This window comes from Vulpes lagopus, chromosome 7 (genome assembly GCF_018345385.1).
Source record: "Vulpes lagopus strain Blue_001 chromosome 7, ASM1834538v1, whole genome shotgun sequence".
Taxonomy (NCBI): Eukaryota; Metazoa; Chordata; class Mammalia; order Carnivora; family Canidae; genus Vulpes; species Vulpes lagopus.
Genome location: NC_054830.1, coordinates 19,339,623 through 19,358,620, shown reverse-complemented (window position 1 = coordinate 19,358,620; position 18,998 = coordinate 19,339,623). Strand labels below are relative to the sequence as shown.

Here is an 18,998-nt window from a genome sequence, read left to right as displayed (position 1 = left end):
TGTGACGTGGCCTTGTTCCTCCAGAGCCTAAAGCTTCCCATGGCTCCCCATTGCTGACCAAAGCAAACCTAAGGACCCAGCCATACATTGGGGGCCTGTCAGAGGGAGTCCCTGTACCAAGTCCATGAGTTCATCAATGACCAGGACCCACCTGAAACACCCCACCCCATGGATTGGTTTATAGTTGGTGCTCAGTGCTTGTGGGTGAACAATGGGCCTGGCAATGGGAGGGGAGACACAATAGCTAAATACCTCAGTTCCCCCAAGCTTGGGAGGTTAGCCTCAGCCCTCAGTAACCTCACAGAGGATGTTGGCAGGAAAAAAGGACTGTCCCAGATGCTGCATCCTCACATGACCCTGAATCCCACCCCACCCAAGTGGCCCCAAGAGGAGGCTGAGCTACTAGGCTCTGGGCTGTGACTCAGCGGAAGGAAGGCAGGAAGGGGGGGTGGGGGCGGGGAGCTGCTGGGCACTAGGGTTTTGCTTCTCATTTCTTTCTTTCCAAAGCATAGCAAGTTCCCAGAAATGAAGGTACCCAGAACTATAGAAACCCCAGGCTTTCAGGGGCACTGGGTTCCCCAGTCCTCTCACCCCTGGAGATACCACCAGAGGGCCCAGGGAAGCCCCTAGTCTCTGGCCCCTGCTTGGCACCTTCTTCCCTGCCACAGAACAAGGGATTGAGTACCTGGAAGGTCCACACTGGAGCCAAGAGGAGATTGTGGATTCCTGAGACTTTTCAGTGAATCTGTGACCCAGATTCATTTACTGAGACAGATGCTAGGTGAAAAGAGGCTCTGGGAATCCCCAGGATATGAAGGGGTAGAGCAGTCAGGGCAGGCTTCCTGGGAGAGGCAGAAATGGAGGCTGCCAACACCAAGAACCCAAAGGAGCCCCACATAAGCTTCCTCACCCTTGGCTTCTCCTTCCTCATTCCCTTCTCTTCCCTTCCTCCTTTCCTTCCTCTTGCTTTCCCTCTCTGTTCTTTTCATATTTTTAGTTATTGTTAAGAGCCCAATTTGGGGTACCTGGGTGGTTCAGTTAAGTGTCTGCCTTTGACTCAGGTCATGACCCAGGGTCCTGGGATTGAGCTCCACATCGGGCTCCCTGCTCAAAGGGGAGCCTGCTTCTCTCCCTCCCTCTGCCTAACCCCCCTTTCTTGTGCTCTCTAATAAATAAAATCCGTGGGAAAAAAGAGCCCAATTTAAAAACCCACACACAGACTCAAACAGGCACACTATCAAATTATGACACGTGTCCAGGGAACCGGGTTTGTGCCCAGTTGAAACAAGGCTTCTCCTGCTGTCCCTGTGAATGAGTGAGACTGTGAGATGGCCTTCAGAACCACCACCACCACTTGTAACCACATATCTGTGAGAGTCGGGCGTCACCTGGTCCTGTGTCACTGAAATCAAACATGGAAAGAAACTGATCTCCGAGGCTGACACAAGACTGTGGCTTCTATCTCAGCCCTCAGTACAAACGTGTTCACTGCTGTTTTTGATGGACTTAACGCTAAGATGTTGAGTATGTGAACCTTAAAAATAAATTTATGCTTAAGATATTGTTTTTATCTTTGTAAAAATACATATTTGAATTCCACCTGAAACTTAGTTTGAAAGAACAAACCCCATGGCTCTAAGGGGCTGGGCAGAATGAGGAATCGATGGTGGACTTGTGAGCAGGCAAAGAGGGAGACCTGTGGAATGCCTTCGAGAAGGGTTGCAGGCACATCCACTGGGCGCCTCCTTCCAGAACCCCCCAGGCTTGGGGACCTAAAACTCCTTGACTGCCACAGCTGGCTTGATCCCCCTCATGCTGAGATGGGACTTTCTGTACCTGCCTATCAATGGAGAAGCAGAGTCTGAGGTCTCAGTCCCACCCCATGGCCAGAGGACATGTCTCCTTTCAGTAGTGGCCATGCTCTGCCCTGCATGCAGGGCCCTTTGCCTGGTTCCTCCCATGCTGAGCGTGAAAACTGCATACCTGGAAGGGAAGGATGCTTGCTCTACACTTGATGCTTCTGGATGATTCAGCACGTTCCCCTCTACCTAGAAGACCTGGTCAGCCCTGCTGCCCGCCCCCTACCCACAGGTAGGTGGGGACCCTCCTGGGAACTGAGGCCCTGGGCTACAGTCAGCCTCCCAGGCCTGCTTCCCCTCTTCCCCCTCCTCACTCCCCCCACCCTGGCCCCCAGCTGGGACATCAGAGGACCATGGCCACTTCCTGGTTGTGTGACGTTGGGCAACTTAAGCTCTAGTCTCTTCACCCATCTAGCAGCCAAGAAAGCCATCCCTGATGTATGGATGGGATTTCTGCCAGTGTGGGCAGCACCTGGCACCAGCTGGCTCCTGGAGATGCCCTGTTAGTTGCTGGCCATGTTCAGGCCTGGGAAGAGTCTTCCCAATTTCACCTCACCTTCCCAATTTGACCTCTGCCCTCACTGGTGGCCTCTGGATCTCCCGACACCGGCCCATTGTCTGACACTGCCTCTGAGATGTCCTGATGGCATCCTACACTCTCAAGCTGACTATCCCTACTACCCCACTCCCGAATTTATGGTGGCCCCGGGAACCCCAGGTTCCAGTCAGAGTCAAGGGCCCCACTGTGGTCCTGGCCACCCACTCCTCCATCCAACTCCTCAGCAATGGTTAAGTCAGTTTTGCTTAGGAGCCACATGAAGAGCTATATGAAAGAGCCACACCATCCAAGTAAATGACCTCAGGCCCTTGGCAGCAATGGAGGCTGAGTCAGGAGGCAAGTGTTATGCGACCCTGAGTAACCCCCTTCCTTCTGTTTAGAAAAAGGGAAGATCAGGGAGTGGACATGAATCTTGCTACAATCTACCCCATCTAATACAATCAGGCCCTCTCGGCTTCATACAAAACGTATCAGGAGAATCCACAGTCCCAGACATGCCATGAGCACACCAGCCCATGTCTGGCCTCCTAGTAGCTCTCCCTGTGGCTCCTGAGTTGGGACTGTGGCTTCAGAAGCCTCAGGCCTTGGCCAGGTGGGATGGTGCCTCCATATCTCTGAGTTCCCTTCATCTGGAGTGGAGTCTTGGTCCCAGCCTGGACAGACACAGGGTCAAGGACTCTAATTGGCCACTTTAGCTTTAGGAACTACAGGGCTGAAAATCCTAGGAATGATTTAATTCTATCTGAGCCACATAGGCCAGTCCAGGCCTGTAGCAGGAGCTGGGCACTGGCTGGTGGCTAAAGCTGAATCATCCAAAGCTTACAGAGAGGGGTCGGGGTTATCAGCTTGAAGTCAGGGACTATGGTGCCGATTTCACAGATTTCACAGGTATCTCACAGATACCTGCATCCCAGAGAGTACAGGGCCCCTACTCATCCTCAATACTCAAGAGGTGCTGGGCCAGCCACATGACTCCATGGGGGCCAGAACCACACTCAGATCCAGTCTCTGAGATCCTCTCTGAAGGCCTGGGTGGCCCCATGCCACCAGAGATGGGCCATGGAAACCAGCCTTGCTTCCTCTCCCAGGATCATAGTCCCATTCCCCAGCTGCCCCAGGTGCCAGGTTAGCTTCTCCAGGGCCCACCCTGAGCACTCTTCTAGTCTTTTTGCTGTAAGGGCCAGCTCTACCACATGTGAGACCTGTAGATGGGGGGCCGGGGCAGCTCAGGTCTCCAGATGGAGAAGGGTTCCCCACCCCAGCCACCCCACCTCTCAGAGCAGAGGCAACCTATCATCACCTCAAAATTCCTCCGGCCCCTGCCCATTGCCAAAGCCACTTCCATTTTTAGGTATTTGTTACAGCAGCACTTCAAGTACCACAATCTGTTTTAGTTTCCTATTGGTGCTATAACATATTACCACAAATCCAGCAGCTTAAAGCGACACAAATTTAATCATCTTACAGTTCTGGAGGTCGAAAATCTAAAATTAGTTTTACTAGGTGAAAATTTAGGTGTTGGCAGGATTCTACTCTTTCTTGAGGCTCTAGGGGAGAATCCATTTCCTTGCCCTTGCCAGTGTCTAGCGGCTGTCTGCATTCCTTGGCTCACGGCCCTTTGCTTCGGCTGCCTCACTGTGACCTCTGCTTCCCTCATATCTCTTCTGATAGCCCAGCCCTCCTTTTCTAAGGACACGTGTCGATTACACTGAGCCCATCTGAATAATCCAGAATAATCTTTCCATTTCAAGACCCTTAACTTGATCACACCAACAAAGTTCCTTTTGCCAAATTCACAGGTTTGGGGGATTTAGGACACGAGCATCTTTGGAGCCATTTTCCTATCTGCCACAGGAGGGGCACGGTAGCTTTGCCACTCCCACACCCCATCCAGGGGGCTGATCTAGGACTGAGGAGTCATGATGGGGGGATCAGGCTGCTATTCTGGCCAAGACTCTGGCTGGGGGCTGGCTGGAGCCCAGAGCTCCAGGAAACCTGGCACCTGCCCCTGCTGCCGCCAAGGACAGCCTGTACTCCTGGCGCAGCCACTGTGCACAGATCAGGTGCACTTGAGCCCATTAGTAGCCATGGCTCAACTTGAATAGCTGCCTAGCTCGGATGGGAGGTTGGGCCCTCATGGCTTCTTCTCCCTACTGGTTAGAATATGCAAAAGCTGCTATCAGAGCAGATGTGAGCCACACAGGAAGTTCCAGCTTCATTCTAAAAAACACATATATTGTTGGTTTATTAGTGGATATGACTGACCTTGGGGTGTACCAGACCCACACAGGGCCCTGGAGAGATGAGGGAGACCAGAAGGTTACCAAATTCTACCAAATGGGGCAGAATGTCACTGGTATTGGCAGAAGTTTCAACTAGGGACTGGCGGGGAGAAAGAGAAGTCAGGAAAGGCAGGTGTTCTGGAGGAGGCAGCATTTGTGTTGGAGCTTGAAGGAAGGGATCGTTAGGACTGGCAGTGGTGGGCAAGTCACTCCTGATGGGAGGCACACCTAGAAGAAGGGAAGGAGTTGCGTTTAGGGAATGGAAAGTTCTGCAAGGAGGCTGCAGTCCAGGGCTGTGGACAGGGAAGGACATGCTGGTCTGAAAAGGTTAAAGCAGTTCTCAAAACTGTTGAGCAGTAGAACCCATTGTTTTGATGGACAGGAGTGCTTACTCAGAGCACTGATGGGGCCCTAAAAGGGTTCCACAGGGCCTTTCCTGGAGCCATCCTGCCGTACCTCTTCGGACCTGGACTCTGTAAGCAACAGCAAACACACTCGAGTTATGATGAGACAGCCATGGGTTTGAGGCAGGGATTGGCAGCAGTTAATGGCTCAGGGTTCAGATAGAGGCGAGGGGCAGAAAAGGGTTTGGGGGGCACACTTCAGTAGAGCAGCTAGATGAGCCCTCATGGAGAAACCCATGGATAGCTAGGACAAGCATCCAACTGTGAGGCAAAGTCTCGGTTTCCTCAACTGTCAGCAGAGGGGATGGAGTTGCTTTCCGAGTACATCAGTCAAGGACTCCTTCACTCGGTGCCCATGCTTAGGGCTTGGCTGAAGGAGGCTGGACAGGCAACAGGCACATCCCTCAAGACCTCAGGGACCTGAAGATGGACTGTACTATCAGTTTCATGACACATGCCAGAGGGGACAACTCATCTCTTGCTCTGGCCCCAGGAAAGCAGGAGGACAGGGCAGGTGAGCCTGGCTTTCTCCAGGCAGAGCCACCGGCCGTTGTGGCCTGGACCTCAGGACATTCAAGCCCTGTGAGGAGGGACAGGAGGGGCTGAGGGAAATCTGGGCAACCAGGCTACCAACCTCTCAGGGGCTCCATCTCTAGAGGGCAGGTAGAAGTCAAGAGCCCAAGAGTAAAATCCCAGCCTTCCCTCTTTTCCAGACTGCCATGACTCTGCCTGCTTTGCATTGGTGACAAGCACCTGACAGACCCATGAGGGTACACAGGCCCTCCATCTCCCCACATCTGCTCTCTGAAGCAGCAATGAAAACACTCACAGTGCCCCATGGAAGGTGCATCCCAGTGACTCCTCAGAACCATCCTATGAGATAAAGCATGTGGTCCCGTTTATTAGGTATGGAAGCCAAACTTAGGGAAGTGAAGTCACCTGCCCAGGGTCACATCTCGGCAAAGGTCAAATGCCAGGATCTGCACAGGTTGTTGTGGCTCCGACATCAGAGCTCAGCATTAAGGCCCAATCAAGCCAGTGGCTATAGGCTTGAGGCCCTGCCTGTCAGTCCACTTGGCCTGAACCTCTTTACCAAAGGAATCAAGCCTCAAGGTTTTCTGGGAAGGGTTGTCCCCAAAAGTGGCTCCTGCTTCAGTGACCCCAACTGTCCCTACACTGTCACTCTCTTCATTATGTCCTTTTAAGTTGCCATATCCACATGCTTGCCAAGACCTTTCCTCAGTGATGGGTCTGAGGCCAGGAAGGTGAGACCATCAGGGAAGCCAGCACTGGCAGAAGTGTGGCCCAGGCTGTGAGACCAGGGGTTAACTGATGGCTAGGTCAGGACAGTGGCCCTGAGATGCTGCTGAAGACAGCACGAGTCGAAGGGCACAGCAGGAGGGGAAGGGCAACACCAGTAAGGACCTACACAGGCAAAGGTCCGAGAGCAGAAGGGGATCTGAAAGCCAAAAGCCTACTCTGGCTGTGCTCTACACGGCACCCTCCCAGGTTCCTTCCAGACAGCTGTGACAGGGAGTCCCTGCTCCTCCTCTGAGGAGTCCCTGAAGCTGGGGCTGGGCAAAGGGCATGATATTGGAGCCCTGGGAGCTGCAGTGTGGTCCCTGCTAAGCCACAGTGTGTGTGTGGTGGGAGGGGGGGTCATTCAGGCCAGGTAGGATCCCAGAAATATAGATCCCAAAGGCAGGGATCTCACTTCCCATCTCCACTTGGCTACCTCCCAATGGGATGTCAAGCAGGCCATATCTCTTGGGGAGTCCCTGTCAGGAGAGTGAGAATTCAGATGCCAGCTACATACACTTGGCTTACAGAAAGTAAAATGAGGCTGCTACCTTGCACTGGGCTTGGAACCAGTAAGAGCCAGCTTCTTGAAGGAAAAGGAACTGCCTGAGGTCCTGGTGCAAGACACAGCCCTGGAACCCAGCATCCTGGCTCCAGCAGAGGATGCTGCTCACTAGACCACACTGCCTCTGGCCACCGCACCATGACGTCAGGACCTTGAAAATGCCAGTGGGGTGAGCCAGTCTGGTCTACCACATTCCTCAGGACCCAACCTGATGCAGGTTCATACCAGCACCTGCCAACTTGGAGGTTTCTGCCGCTATGGACAGAAGGGCTGGGCTTTTAGGCCTCCTGCTGCTATGGACAGAAGGGCTGGGCTTTTAGGCCTCACACATCTGCACAGACCATAGCTGGGGTCACAACCGGGTGCCTGCTTTTCTGGACCTCTCACTCTCCCCAACCCCAACCAGGGACAGATGGGTTATCTGAAACTCCAAAGTCAACCTGGAAGGAATGTTTTAACCAAAAGTATGAGAATAAAAAGTAAAGGGACGCCTGGGTGGCTCAGCAGTTTAGTGCCTGCCTTCAGCCCAGGGCGTGATCCTGGGGTCCCGGGATCGAGTCCCACATCGGGCTATCTGCATGGAGCCTGCTTCTCCCTCTGCCTGTGTCTCTGCCTCTCTCTGTGTGTCTCTCATGAATAAATAAATAAAATCTTTAAAAAAGAGAGAGAGAGAGAGAGAGAGAGAGAATAAAAAGTAAACATAAACCCTGCTCACTCCTCACTGACACAAGCCTCCCATTAAATAAATGCAGATATGTGATAAGAGAATAGTGCAAAAAAGTCCCTCAGCCCACTCCCCTCCAGCAAAGCAGGCAGCTGTCTCTGAACTGAAGCTCAGATGATATTCCTGTGCTCAGAACCTAGACGCAGTCAGGGAAGTGTGTGGGAGCACATCTGGGGCAGTGGAGGGCTAAGTCAACCCCAGGAGTGAGCTGCTCAGAGCCGTGCACCCTGAGATCCAAGGCCAGGAAGAGCACCCATGTGCCATTCTCCACACTGTGCTCCCAAACCCCCACTAGCTGGGAGACTGATGGATTGAGGAGGAAGCTTTTACCCCAAGCACTGGGGACAAGGGGGTCAGGGGACCCACAAATCACAGTAACAAAACATTAGATCACTATTTGTTGGTCTCTCAACACTTTATTGGCCAACCTCCCAACTTCCCCAAGGCAATTCCACCCACAGAGACATTGAGCAACCTGCCCTTGGCCACACTGATGTGATGGAGCCAGACTGGGATCCTGGGCCTGCTCAGCTCTGAGCCAAACTATAGAAGCCCTTGTTCTTTGCCACTCCACCCTTGCTTCTACCCTCAAGTCTCCTAGGATATATAGAACATACAGAAATGTAGAATCACAGAACCATGTGAAATGTCAAATGCACCTGGGTTCTGGAAGGTACCATCACCTCCCTCCGAGTAGCATTCCAGGAAGAACTATCAGCCAGGCACTCTGGCAGGCTGGGGCCCTGGCCAGGCATCTGCAGGGCAGCCACGCTGTGGCCCAGACTTCTGGATATGCAGGAACCGGGGCCTAAGGAGATAGGAATAAGAGACCAATTACTGCCTAGGTCCCAGGGGATGAGCAGAGTGGAAACAGCACACTCTCCCTATAGCCAGAGCTGTAGAAAGACAAGTGTGGGGCAGCCCTGGTGGCGCAGCGGTTTAGCGCCGCCTGCAGCCCGGGGTGTGATCCTGGAGACCCAGGATCGAGTCCCATATCGGGCTTCCTGCAGGGAGCCTGCTTCTCCCTCTGCCTGTGTCTCTGCCTCTCTCTTCATTCTCTCTGAATGAATAAATAAATAAATCTTTTTTAAAAAATACATAAATAAATAAAAGAAAGACAAGTGTGGGGGTGGAGGTGGGGTGGGTAGAGCTCACCTCCCACAGAAGTCTCTGCGCATAGCCACGAGATCAAGGGACAAGTCAGGCTGGCTCTGAAGCCAGTTGCCAACAAGCTCTGGGTGTCTTGGGTCCACTTCTAAGAAGATGCTCCTACATGGGGGAGAAATGGGTCAGCTCAACCAGGCTAGAGCTAGGACCTGCACTTCTGCATTGCTTGGGCAGGGAGGACTGGGATAAGAATGACTGTTAGGACAGGCCCAGTACACACTGGGACAGATCCAGGAGACCTGCCCTATCCATACCCAGAGTCCTTCAGGAGCCAACGTGCCAGGGCCAAGATGTGGATAATGATGTCCATGCCCTCCTCCCCACCGTCCAAGGCTAGTGGGTCTTCATAGCTGAAGGGGAAACAGAGGGAGGTGAGAGCCTAGAACACGGGGTATGTAAAAAGTGTGGAAGAGCTAAGCAGGGCCCTCCACAAAGGGGCCCTATGGAACTTACACTCTCTGCCTCAGAAAATCTGAGGAGCCAGAAGAGGGGGCCCCCAAATGGCAGCTCTGATTCTCCTACCTCCCACAGGCAGCACCCCACCAGGCAATGCTGGGTGTTCTCAGTGAATCCCACTGAGAGCAGGGCATGAAGATCTACCCACAACAAGGTTGTTCCCATGCTTGGTCTGGAGAGGTCTGGAGCTGGCCCAGACCACTCCTGAGAACCCAGAAAAGGGGAGCCAGCACCCTGATCTACATTACCGCTGCCCTGTCCAAGGACTCCTGAGCTACCCTTGGTTCTCAGTCCCTGTTTGAGAACAGGATGGCTCAGAGCAAAGCTTGGAGTAGGGTCTTAGTCCCAGCTTTCCTGTTCCGCCCCCACATGGCCCTAGACCAGGCATCTTTCTTCTCTGGGCCTCAATCTTCCATAAAATGACATACCCATCTGAGCACCTTCTATGTATCCTATACCACATCTGTTATGTCAGTCATTGCTAGGTCTTCCCCATGGCCCTACGAAGCTCTAACACTCGCCTTTCAAAAGCCAGAAATGAGGCTCAGAGAGGTTCAGTGATTATCCAGTGGTCTTAAACGGGAAAGCAGAAGCCAAACCAAGCAGATCTGTGGGCTCCAGAGTGAGCCTCCCTTGGAACATCGCTGCGCCTTTCAGCCCCTTCTCCCTCCCTGTGCCTCCCAGTGGTACAGTCCCCCAGGGTAGACACAGCCCACTAGACCCTCTCAGGCCCAGCCTCCCTCCCACTACACCCTGCACCTGCGGATCTCAGGGGCCAGCTGCTCCATGTCCTGGTGGAAGACGTAGGGAGGGTTGCTGACAACCAGGTCCACGGGGCCCCAGGGCAGGAGGTGCGCCCAGCTCCCTTCTATGGTCAAAGGGAACATACAGCAGAGAAAGGGTGACAACTCTACTTCCCACCATGTCCCTTGGGTGTCCCTCTCCCCAAGCCATACCTTAGGCCTGTCTCTGGCCCTGATAACCCAGACTTGCAGATTAGTGCCCAGGGTCCCCGTCAACAGATGGGTCAGGAGTGGGTATACTCTGAGATGACAGCTCTTCCCTAGAATATCCTGCCCTCTTTTCTTCCCGTCAAAAATTTCCCCAATAAGCAAAAATCAGTTCAGGTGCTACCTTCAGGAAGCCCTCTCTGATTGCTTGGTCAAAGCAAGAGCCTGTGTCCTCTGCAGCTCCACTGGCCCTGCCATACACTGCCTCATAACCAACGTGGGCTGAGTGTATGGAGGGCATGCCTGGTCTCAGTTAGTCAATTCCTGACAACTGTTTACTGGGTCTGTCCAGGAGCCATGTGCTATACCCAGTGTATCACACTCTAGACGGCGCACACAAGGCTCAAAGATCCTACAGATGCGTAATGAAGCCAGAACTGGAGCCAGAACGCAAGGACACTCTGCAAAGGTGTGGCTGAGCCGTACAACGTCTGGGCCAGATATGGACAGGGCAGGCAGGTACTAAAGTATTAAAGTATTTTGGTCCTAAAGGCTTTCTCTTGAGCTTCTGTTCATCTCTTAACAACAAGCAAGCCCTAGTTATACTCATTAGTTATGAGGGGTTCATAAAGTAAGAAAGGTCCTGTGGCCAATCCCTGCATGGGTCAGATCAGCCTATGATGCAACAGGGCCTTGTGTGTCCTCAGCAGGGATCGGTCTGAGATACCCCTATGTTTGCGTGTGCATGTGCGAGCACACGTATGAATGAACGTTGGGGAAGCTCTCCTTTCATCTCTGCAGAATCCCCACCCACAAAGCAGTACCCATACCCAGGATCCCCACCCCAGGGAAGGTCAGTAGAGAAAGTACCTAAGGTCACATCGAGGGGGACAATCCGAATTCTGTCCAGCAACCGAAGCCTGGGGAAATGGGAAGTGAGGGTAAGCACGGGGGAGACTCCTACTCATGGCTACCAGGACTGTGAGAATAAACTCTTCTTGGACTGGCAGATCTCTGGTGCCCACCATCCCTCATAATCCTGTGGGGTCCAGGCTAGGCCATCCTTCCCCGTCTCCCTTTTCTTAGGAGTGGAAAGCAAACGTCAATAAGTTTAACATCTGAATACGGACTGAGATCAGGGCCCAAAGTTGGATTTCCCCAATTCTGACCTTCTGTCCCCGCTGCCCACCTACCTCTGAGCATTCTCCTCGGTAAGACAGATGGCAGCTTCTCCTTTATCCACAGCAATGACTCGGCTCTGCACCAAAAATAATCAAAGGGTACATAGGAGGCAGGGTGCCTGGAGAAATACTCAACAGCTGTCCCCTCTTTGTAGCCAGGGTCTGGCCAGACAGAAGAAGATGGGAGTTAGAGGCTGTAACCATGATGGGCTGGAGGCAGCCCTGTCCTCTCATGTGTGGCCACCTCCCTTCAAGTGCTTCTAGCAGAGATGGGTGGGGAGAGGACCAGTGAGTGGCAGTCCCAGTCTACTCAGGGTGGGGCACAGGGATGCAGAGGGGGCTCACCTGGGGAAGCTGACTCAGTAGACTGAGGGAGATCGCTCCCGATCCACAGCCCACCTCCAGGATGAGGGGGCCATCTTGGGTTCCCATTGCACAGGGACTCTGGGCTACCTCCTCTAGCACCCACTCAACCAACTCCTGTGAGGCAGAGGGATCTGAATCAGAGTTAGCGTCAACCTGGCCTCCTTGGGGGTCTTTGCAGAGAGGCCCAAGCATGGTTAGCTCTTGTGTGAATGCAGAGGGGGTGACTAAAGCCAGACAGCTTCATCTCCCTCTCTACACCTCAGATTCCCCATCTGTAAAACTGAGCCATTGAGGATAACCAACTTCATCGGAGTGTCTGAGGGACTAAACAGAACCACATTCATGAAACACAGATCCTATTCCCAGTACGTGTTAAGTGTCCAATAACCCCAGCTAGGTCCTTTATAGACAGTTTTCTGTCTCGTGCTCATGGCAATGCTAAGAACCACACCTGGCCACTTCTTCTGTGACTGGCCCTGCTTCCAGAGCTTTCCTTCCTTTAATCTGTTGGATCCTCACAACCAGCTCATGAGGAAGCCAAGGCCCAGGGGTCAAGGCCCCTCCTGGAGCCCAGCTTACAGCTCATAGTGGCCAATTATCAGGAGCCAAAGTTTCCCCAGCTTCTTCCTAGAGCTGAACTTAGGACGCTCCCAGGGAGGTTCCCGGGCCAAAAGGACAGGGAATTCCCTTCATGGGGATGGGGCATAGTAGAGACAACAGAGTCCTGCCTGAGCCCCATCCACACAGGGCATGGGATAAGTGGGCATGGAGTGATGGGAGGTGCCTGACTGCACCATACCTGTCTTGGAGGCTGGGGGACACTTCTAGACACTGTCACTTTGGAAACAATGGTCTTGTCCACCATCTGCCACCTACGGGGGACTGTGCATGTAAGCCAATAGAGGGAAGAGGTGAGGGCTAGAGGGGGCTGCTGCTGCCCAGAAGCCAATCGTTTCTAATGAGTAGTGGAGTGAGGCCCCAAGTAGCTGGCATGGGGCTGGAAAAGGGCAGTGTCCCTCCTTCTCAAAGGCAGCCCTGAGGAGTGATTGTCTTACTTGGGACTCCTGGGATTCCAGGCAGGGCTGGCTCAGGAAATGGGCAGAAGGGTCAGCAAGTGGGTGCTTCCATCATGTATAAAGAAGTCCATCTCCTCCAGAAAGGCTTCCTCACCCCCTGGCAGGGTCTCTCTCATGGTTTTCCTCACCATGAGTCTCAAGTCTAGGATGCGGTTTGCCTCTCCCACCAGACTGAAGGCTCCATGATGGGAAGACCAGGGATCTAACCCATCACAGCGTGTCCCACAGGCAAGGCCTGACCCTCAGGGAGGCCTCTTGACTACTTTACAAGGGCTTTGGAAAGCTCTTTCTCAGTGATTGTGGGAAGTTACCCTCAAAGTTTCAGACTCCCTCACCAGGTCCCCCCAAACCTCCAATGTCAACAGTCAGGCTCAGTGGCTCCAGGTCGCTCAGATCCATTTTCCATATAAGCTCCTCAAGTGCTGAGTCCCAAAAGGCATTTCACTCTTACAGGCCCCCCAATACCAGGAGCAGAGAGCTCACCTGTCCCTAGGTAGCAAGTCCAAGACAAGTAGAACTTGGTCAGTGGGTCCAACCCTTTCTATTCCCCTCACTTGCTCCCGCCAGCGCTGTAGCAGGCACTCCTGGAGACTGTAAGGGTGCTTGCAGCAATCTGGCCCCACAGTGTTGGGACTGACATAGCGCAAGCAATCTAGGGCTACAGTGGAGACTGTGGTGTCACCGCTGAGGCCACGTACTGAGCGGCTGATAGAATAGCTGAGACTTGTCAGTGGTGTGAACTTCTTTTGGTTTCCTGGCCACTGACAGACCTACTCTGGTTGGAGAATGACCTCTTGACCAGCCTCCTCAGAGACACCCCTGACCTCAGAGACGCATAACACATATATGAACAGCCACCCCAGACAGCATGTGAAGCTGTAAGACTGGGCCCCCACTGCCCCCAGTGCCCTCTAATCCCTCTGTTATACTCCAGACCACTCGAGCATTATCTTAGCTATGGGACCACCTGGGCGCTAGGGGTGGAGACCACCCGCAAAAAGTCCAGAAACTTTCCTCCTCACCAAGTGAAGAGCCTCCAGCCTCCATCAGCATGAAATTGGTGGCTCTTTAGGGGAGGCTGAAAGCCAAATGGTCACAGACCCAGGGCACCTCCTCCAGGTAAATAAGAATCCAAAACCATGATGGGATGGGGGATGGGAGAATGTGGGGGAACAGGCAACTTTTTGGCTCTACTGGAGCCACTGTCTCAACAAGACCCCAGACCCCCTCAAGAGATCAGCCAAGGCCTCAGCAGGACCTGGGATGGGGGATGGGGAAATGTGGGAAATAGGCAGCTTTTTGGCTCTGTTGGAGTCACTATCTCAACAGGACCCCAGGACCCCTCAAGAGGTCGGCCAAGGCCTCAGCAGGAACTGAGTGCTCTGAGTACCCTCCATTAGGATCCTCTTGGTGGGCAGCCCCAGGAGGGTGGCACTGTCTCCCACAAGCCAATCACAGACAAGGCTTTGAGCCTCCTACACCCCACAGAGCCTCACCTCTCCAGGTTGGATAGGGATGGCTCACACTCCCAGCCTTGGGTTTCCCACTGCACACACTGGCAGGCCGAAGACTAAGCCACCCTACCACCCCCAGGGAAAGCCCAACTCGTTGAGCCACATGCCACCTACACCTTCACATTTCTGACTTCTGCCCCCGTCATCAAAAACTGCCTTTCAGTGGATGGAAAGAACATAGGCACCATGATCTCTCCCCTGCAACTCATTCTCCCTACTCCCTGCCACAGGCCACGTCCTTTCAAGTTCTTGGTAAAGCACCCCCAATGTGGCTTCACAATGGGGCAAACCTGGCAAGTTCTCAGAAACGTCTGTACAGTGAGGTGAGGACCTGGCCTCCCAACCACAGCCTCCCTCTCTGTCTTCCCTTTCCCCTCCCCCTTGCAGCAGAGCTGCTCTCTTGGCTCAGACCCACAGAGGAATGGGGGCACGGGGGCCGATGAGAGCTGGAAGTCCACATCCGATATTCAGAACCCTGGAGCACATGGCTGGTGCCAGATCAGCCCTGAGGAGGACTCAAAAGTCATCACTGTAGTTTCCCTCCCCTGCCCTGACCCTTAGTAGCCTCAGAAGACTCTGAGTGACCTCCCAGCCAAAGTTCACATGCCTGGGAAAGACACAGGGTACCCTCCCAAGAGGCTACAGGTGGCAGGTCACATCCTGCTCTGGATCTCTGCACCCCATCCCAACTCATCCAATCTCAGATAGAGTAGCCCCATGGGAAGGATGGGGCCCCGACTGAGTCAGGAAGTCTAAATGCTGCCCCTATGCTCCTCCCCTTGGCAGCCCTGTGACTTCAGGAAGTTCTCATATTCCCTACTGTCCCTCCCAACACTGGGCCGTAAAGTGAGGACCTGGCTTCTCAACCACATGATATGGAAGCGAATGGGGTGAGAGAGTTTCTTGGCTCGGGGGGAGAGGCTAGGAAAGTGAGGAGGGGCTCTGGGTCCCTTTTTGGGCAGGTGAATGAAGCCCGATCTTTCCCAGGAATGGTTGTATGCCTGGGTACGTTTCAAGAGACACCCCTGCTCGGAACCTGGTGCCCTCTTGCCCATCAGCCCTATCCATCTGCTCTGCTCTCCCTGGCTCCCTACAAGGTTAGGGGGAAACCCAAGAAGGGCCACAGAGAGCATCTCTCCCAGAATAAGGGTGTATCACCAAGGAATAGCACACTGGGGCCATACAATACCTATTAATAGTAACACGAGGCACACAGGTGATTACCTGACCAGATAGTAGATCTAAGAGGACCAAGTCACAGATTCCCTCCCTAGGCTAGAGGCCTTTAGGTCACACAGCTGTACCAGGCCTCTGGGTGTCCTGTTGGAACCCTATCCACTTCACCCATGATTCCTGAGAAGGAAGAGGGCATTTTTTCCCCCCACCATGGATTGGGTAGGCCAGGCCTGGGACATGAGGACAGTCAGGGAAGCCAGCAGGAGACCTCTGTACTCTTGGCCCCTCCTACTCAGCCAACCAGGAGACACCAGTAGCAAGAGAAGGCCTCTGAGGACAAAAATCATGGGGTCCTAGCGCCCCCTGGAGGAAATATGGGGCAAGAAAGGTGCTCAAAACCCCACTGTTCTTATCCATGCTGCCCTGCCCTGGTAGCACACCTACCTCAGTTTCCGGGCGAGGAATGAACACTGGGGGGGCCATCTTCAGACTGAGCCCTTGAAAGTCCCATTCACCCAGGATGTACTGCACAGGCATCCTGCAGAGGGGGCAGCTGGGTGATCATCAGTGCCAGAGCCTGGACCAACAGGACCACGACTGGGTTGAGAGATACCCCTTGTGGGATACCAAAAATGTCAGGGTCATGCCTCCTGTACCCCAGGACTCTGAGGCAAGGCATTCCTTCCTTCCCTTCTACTTGCTTGATCCCCCTCTCATCCATACCTTATACCAACACCTCCCTATTCCTTGGATACTTTCTTCCTCCTGACCGTGCATGAGTTGGCCTGGTGGAAACCAGACACCTGTTCCTGACAGAGTCCTCAGGTCTGGCCCATCGGTGCTCACCTTTGCAATCGGCGGCTACTCAGCTCCTGGATGCACTGCAACTGCCAAGGGGTCAGGGGCTGTGTCCAAAGTTCTGGCCTCAGGCTCTGAAACTGCCCCACAGAGAATGTGAGTGGCTGACTCCCCAGTCGAGGGCCTGACCCAGGTTTATGTGAACAATGCCTGTGGGCCCAACACTGACCACCTTTGTCATCCCTAGACCCCTACTGCCTGACACACACTGTAATAGTTCATTGGATGAATAAATAAGTATCTACTAAAAACATTCCTCCAGAAAAACCCATCACTCTCAACTCAGCATTCTCAATGGGGCAGAAATGCCTGGATGTTCTTCCCTAGGTCTCTCCCTCCCTCCTCTTCTGCCCTCTTGACAATACTGCACTTAACTGTTTTGGCTCCAAGGACATGAGCCACGATGTACTCACTGGATGCCTGGGCCTCAGGGATCCCCCTCTTCTCAAAGACTGCAGTCCAGTGGCTGACCAGTTCTTTGGCATTCAACAACCCAGCCAGAGGCAGATGGGGTTGCCATGAGCTGAAGGCCCAGCCCCTGGTCCCTCCCCTCCTCCCAGGGCCAGACAGGAGGGCCCAGAGCATTCGGCCCCCAAGCTCCATATCTTGGGGAATGATTCTCCTGAGCACTCCCAAGTCCGTAAGTCTTCCTTGTGATGTCAGTCGCCAAAGATGGTCATGGACACTGGTTCCTCAAGGTGGTTCTGCTCCAGATGTGACTGCTGCTCTGGGAGAAGGAAGGAGAACCAGGAGAGCAGCTGAGCCTTGTGTGACCCACTCCCCTCTGACCTGCTGCCTGAGACAGAGCATGCCCTTGCTTTGCTAACCTCAATTCCATTTTAGACCCTCACCCGTCTATTTCATTCTTCTCCTCTGTGACCAGTTATGTCTTCTTCATGTTTTTAGCTGAAGTGGGCTGAATCCGGAGCTCAGTCCCTGGCAATGCATCGTGGCCCAGGCTTGAGGGTTGAACAGATCTGTTCTACCTAATGTGTGTGACCTTGGGAAAGTCATTACTTCTAAGTTCCAGTGTCCTCCTCTATGAAATGGGGGGACAATAACACCAACTCCACAGCAAGCAGTATATTATACAATGAACGTCAAGGGCCAGGAACCAGTTCAACACACAGAAGGCACTCTGTTGCGTGCCCTTAACTACTTACAAGAAAGAGAAGACTGCCTTTGCTTAGGAGCTTTGCTTTTGACATTTTCTTGTACTGTGACTGACCTGTATGCTAACCCCCCCGCAACCCCATCTCACCCATAATCCTAAACATCAGCATAAACTGCCACCTTAAAAAAAAAAAAAAAACTGATCACTTTTGCTAACTTGTCACAAAGTCTAACAGAAGGGTTAAAATTAGTGGTTCCCCTGGGAAACGAACTAGGGGTGGTGGAAGGGGAGGTGGGTGGGGGGTAGGGGTGACTGGGTGCCGGGCACTGATGTGGGCACTTGACGGGATGAGCACTGGGTGTTATTCTATATGTTGGCAAATTGCACACCAATAAAAAATAAATTTATAAAAAAAAATAAAAAAAATCAAATTAGTGTTTCCCTTTCCCTTGGCACAGACCAAGGTCCAAACTAGCATGTATTGAGCCCCTGCTGGGTGTCACATCTCCAAAGAGAACCTGAAACAGAAAGGAGGCTACAAGAGGGAAAGCCACTGGCCTACCATCACCTCGCTAGACGTGTCCCACGCAGGACACAAACCCAGGTCCCCCGGACTTCAGAGGCGGCTCCGCCCACTAAGCGTTGCCCCAGGAGGCGCCCGAGGTCCGAGGTCAGGGACGCAGCTGCTTCCCTCTCAGCTCTGCAAGGCATTATTAATGACCCAGGCGACGTCGCCTCTCCCCAAGCACGTTTCAGCATCTGTATAACGCGGGGGGAGGGACTCAAGGGTGTGGCAGTCCGGGGACCCGGCCCGGTTCCCATTCCTAGCGCGTACCTGCCTGGAGGCTTCCCCCCGCCGGCCCGCCAGGCTGCGCAGAGGCCGGGGCTCAGCTCCCGGATATGCCGGACCCGCGCTGCGCCGAGCGTCGGAGAAAAGGGTCGGGCGGACCCGGCGGCTCAGCTCCAGGGTTCCTAGCGCTCCTGGGTTCCGCCGGGGGAGCCCTGGGGACGCTGCAGCAGCCGCGCGAGTCACGCCCGCAGCCCCGCGGGCCGGGGGAGCGCGTGGATGTGCGGGAGCTGGCTCCCTGCGGGCCGCGACCGGCGATTCTTCCTGAAGGTCACGGAAGGGACGCGGTCGCAGCCCGAGGGGACTGCTCGGAGCTGGCGTTTGCGCACCCGGCCGCGGCGGCGTGCCGTCCGTCCGAGCGGGGGCGTGTCACCAGCCAGCTCGGGTTCGAGAACCGGGGCGCCGGGTCGGTCCAGGGGCGTGGTCTAGCGTAGCCTCCGGCGGGCCCGGCAGCACGTGGACGGATTCCAGGGTTGGGGGCGGGACCCCGTGTCCACGACTCGGCCGAGGAAGCTGCCGGAGCCGCGCTGGGGGCCGGGTGGCCACTAGACCCCAGGACCGCTCTTGAGCCTCTTGCTCCCGGGTTCCAGGGTTTGGGGCA

At 54.1% G+C, this 18,998-nt stretch overlaps 1 protein-coding gene across 15 annotated transcripts; it reads right to left on the bottom strand.

The window, feature by feature from the left end:
• Positions 1–8,088: 8,088 nt before the first annotated feature.
• HEMK1 (HemK methyltransferase family member 1) lies at positions 8,089–18,641 on the bottom strand. 15 transcript variants are annotated; one of them, XM_041763236.1, is made up of 12 exons: positions 18,386–18,641; positions 17,288–18,309; positions 16,812–17,163; positions 16,425–16,516; positions 16,023–16,116; positions 11,792–11,926; positions 11,459–11,523; positions 11,136–11,185; positions 10,075–10,183; positions 9,114–9,209; positions 8,848–8,961; positions 8,089–8,500 (listed from the first exon to the last, which is right to left on the bottom strand). In XM_041763236.1, the coding sequence occupies exons 3-12, from the start codon at positions 17,037–17,039 to the stop codon at positions 8,407–8,409; spliced, it is 1,077 nt and encodes a 358-aa protein (XP_041619170.1). In that variant the 5' UTR covers positions 17,040–17,163; positions 17,288–18,309; positions 18,386–18,641; the 3' UTR covers positions 8,089–8,406. The 15 variants fall into 15 exon arrangements, with proteins under 15 accessions (XP_041619170.1, XP_041619169.1, XP_041619174.1 ...); XM_041763235.1 differs by having other exon boundaries at positions 17,288–18,250; XM_041763240.1 differs by lacking the exon at positions 18,386–18,641 and having other exon boundaries at positions 17,288–17,436; positions 18,113–18,379.
• Positions 18,642–18,998: the final 357 nt, after the last annotated feature.

Excerpts from the sequence above, each read along its gene's own strand:
- HEMK1 (XM_041763236.1), bottom strand. The coding sequence starts at position 17,039 with ATGGAGCTTGGGGGCCGAATGCTCTGGGCCCTCCTGTCTGGCCCTGGG. Across the intron at positions 16,117-16,424 it reads AGTAGCCGCCGATTGCAAAG|GATGCCTGTGCAGTACATCC; the intron begins GTGAGCACCGAT and ends CCCCCTCTGCAG. Across the intron at positions 11,927-16,022 it reads TTCCTCGCCCGGAAACTGAG|GAGTTGGTTGAGTGGGTGCT; the intron begins GTAGGTGTGCTA and ends TCTGCCTCACAG.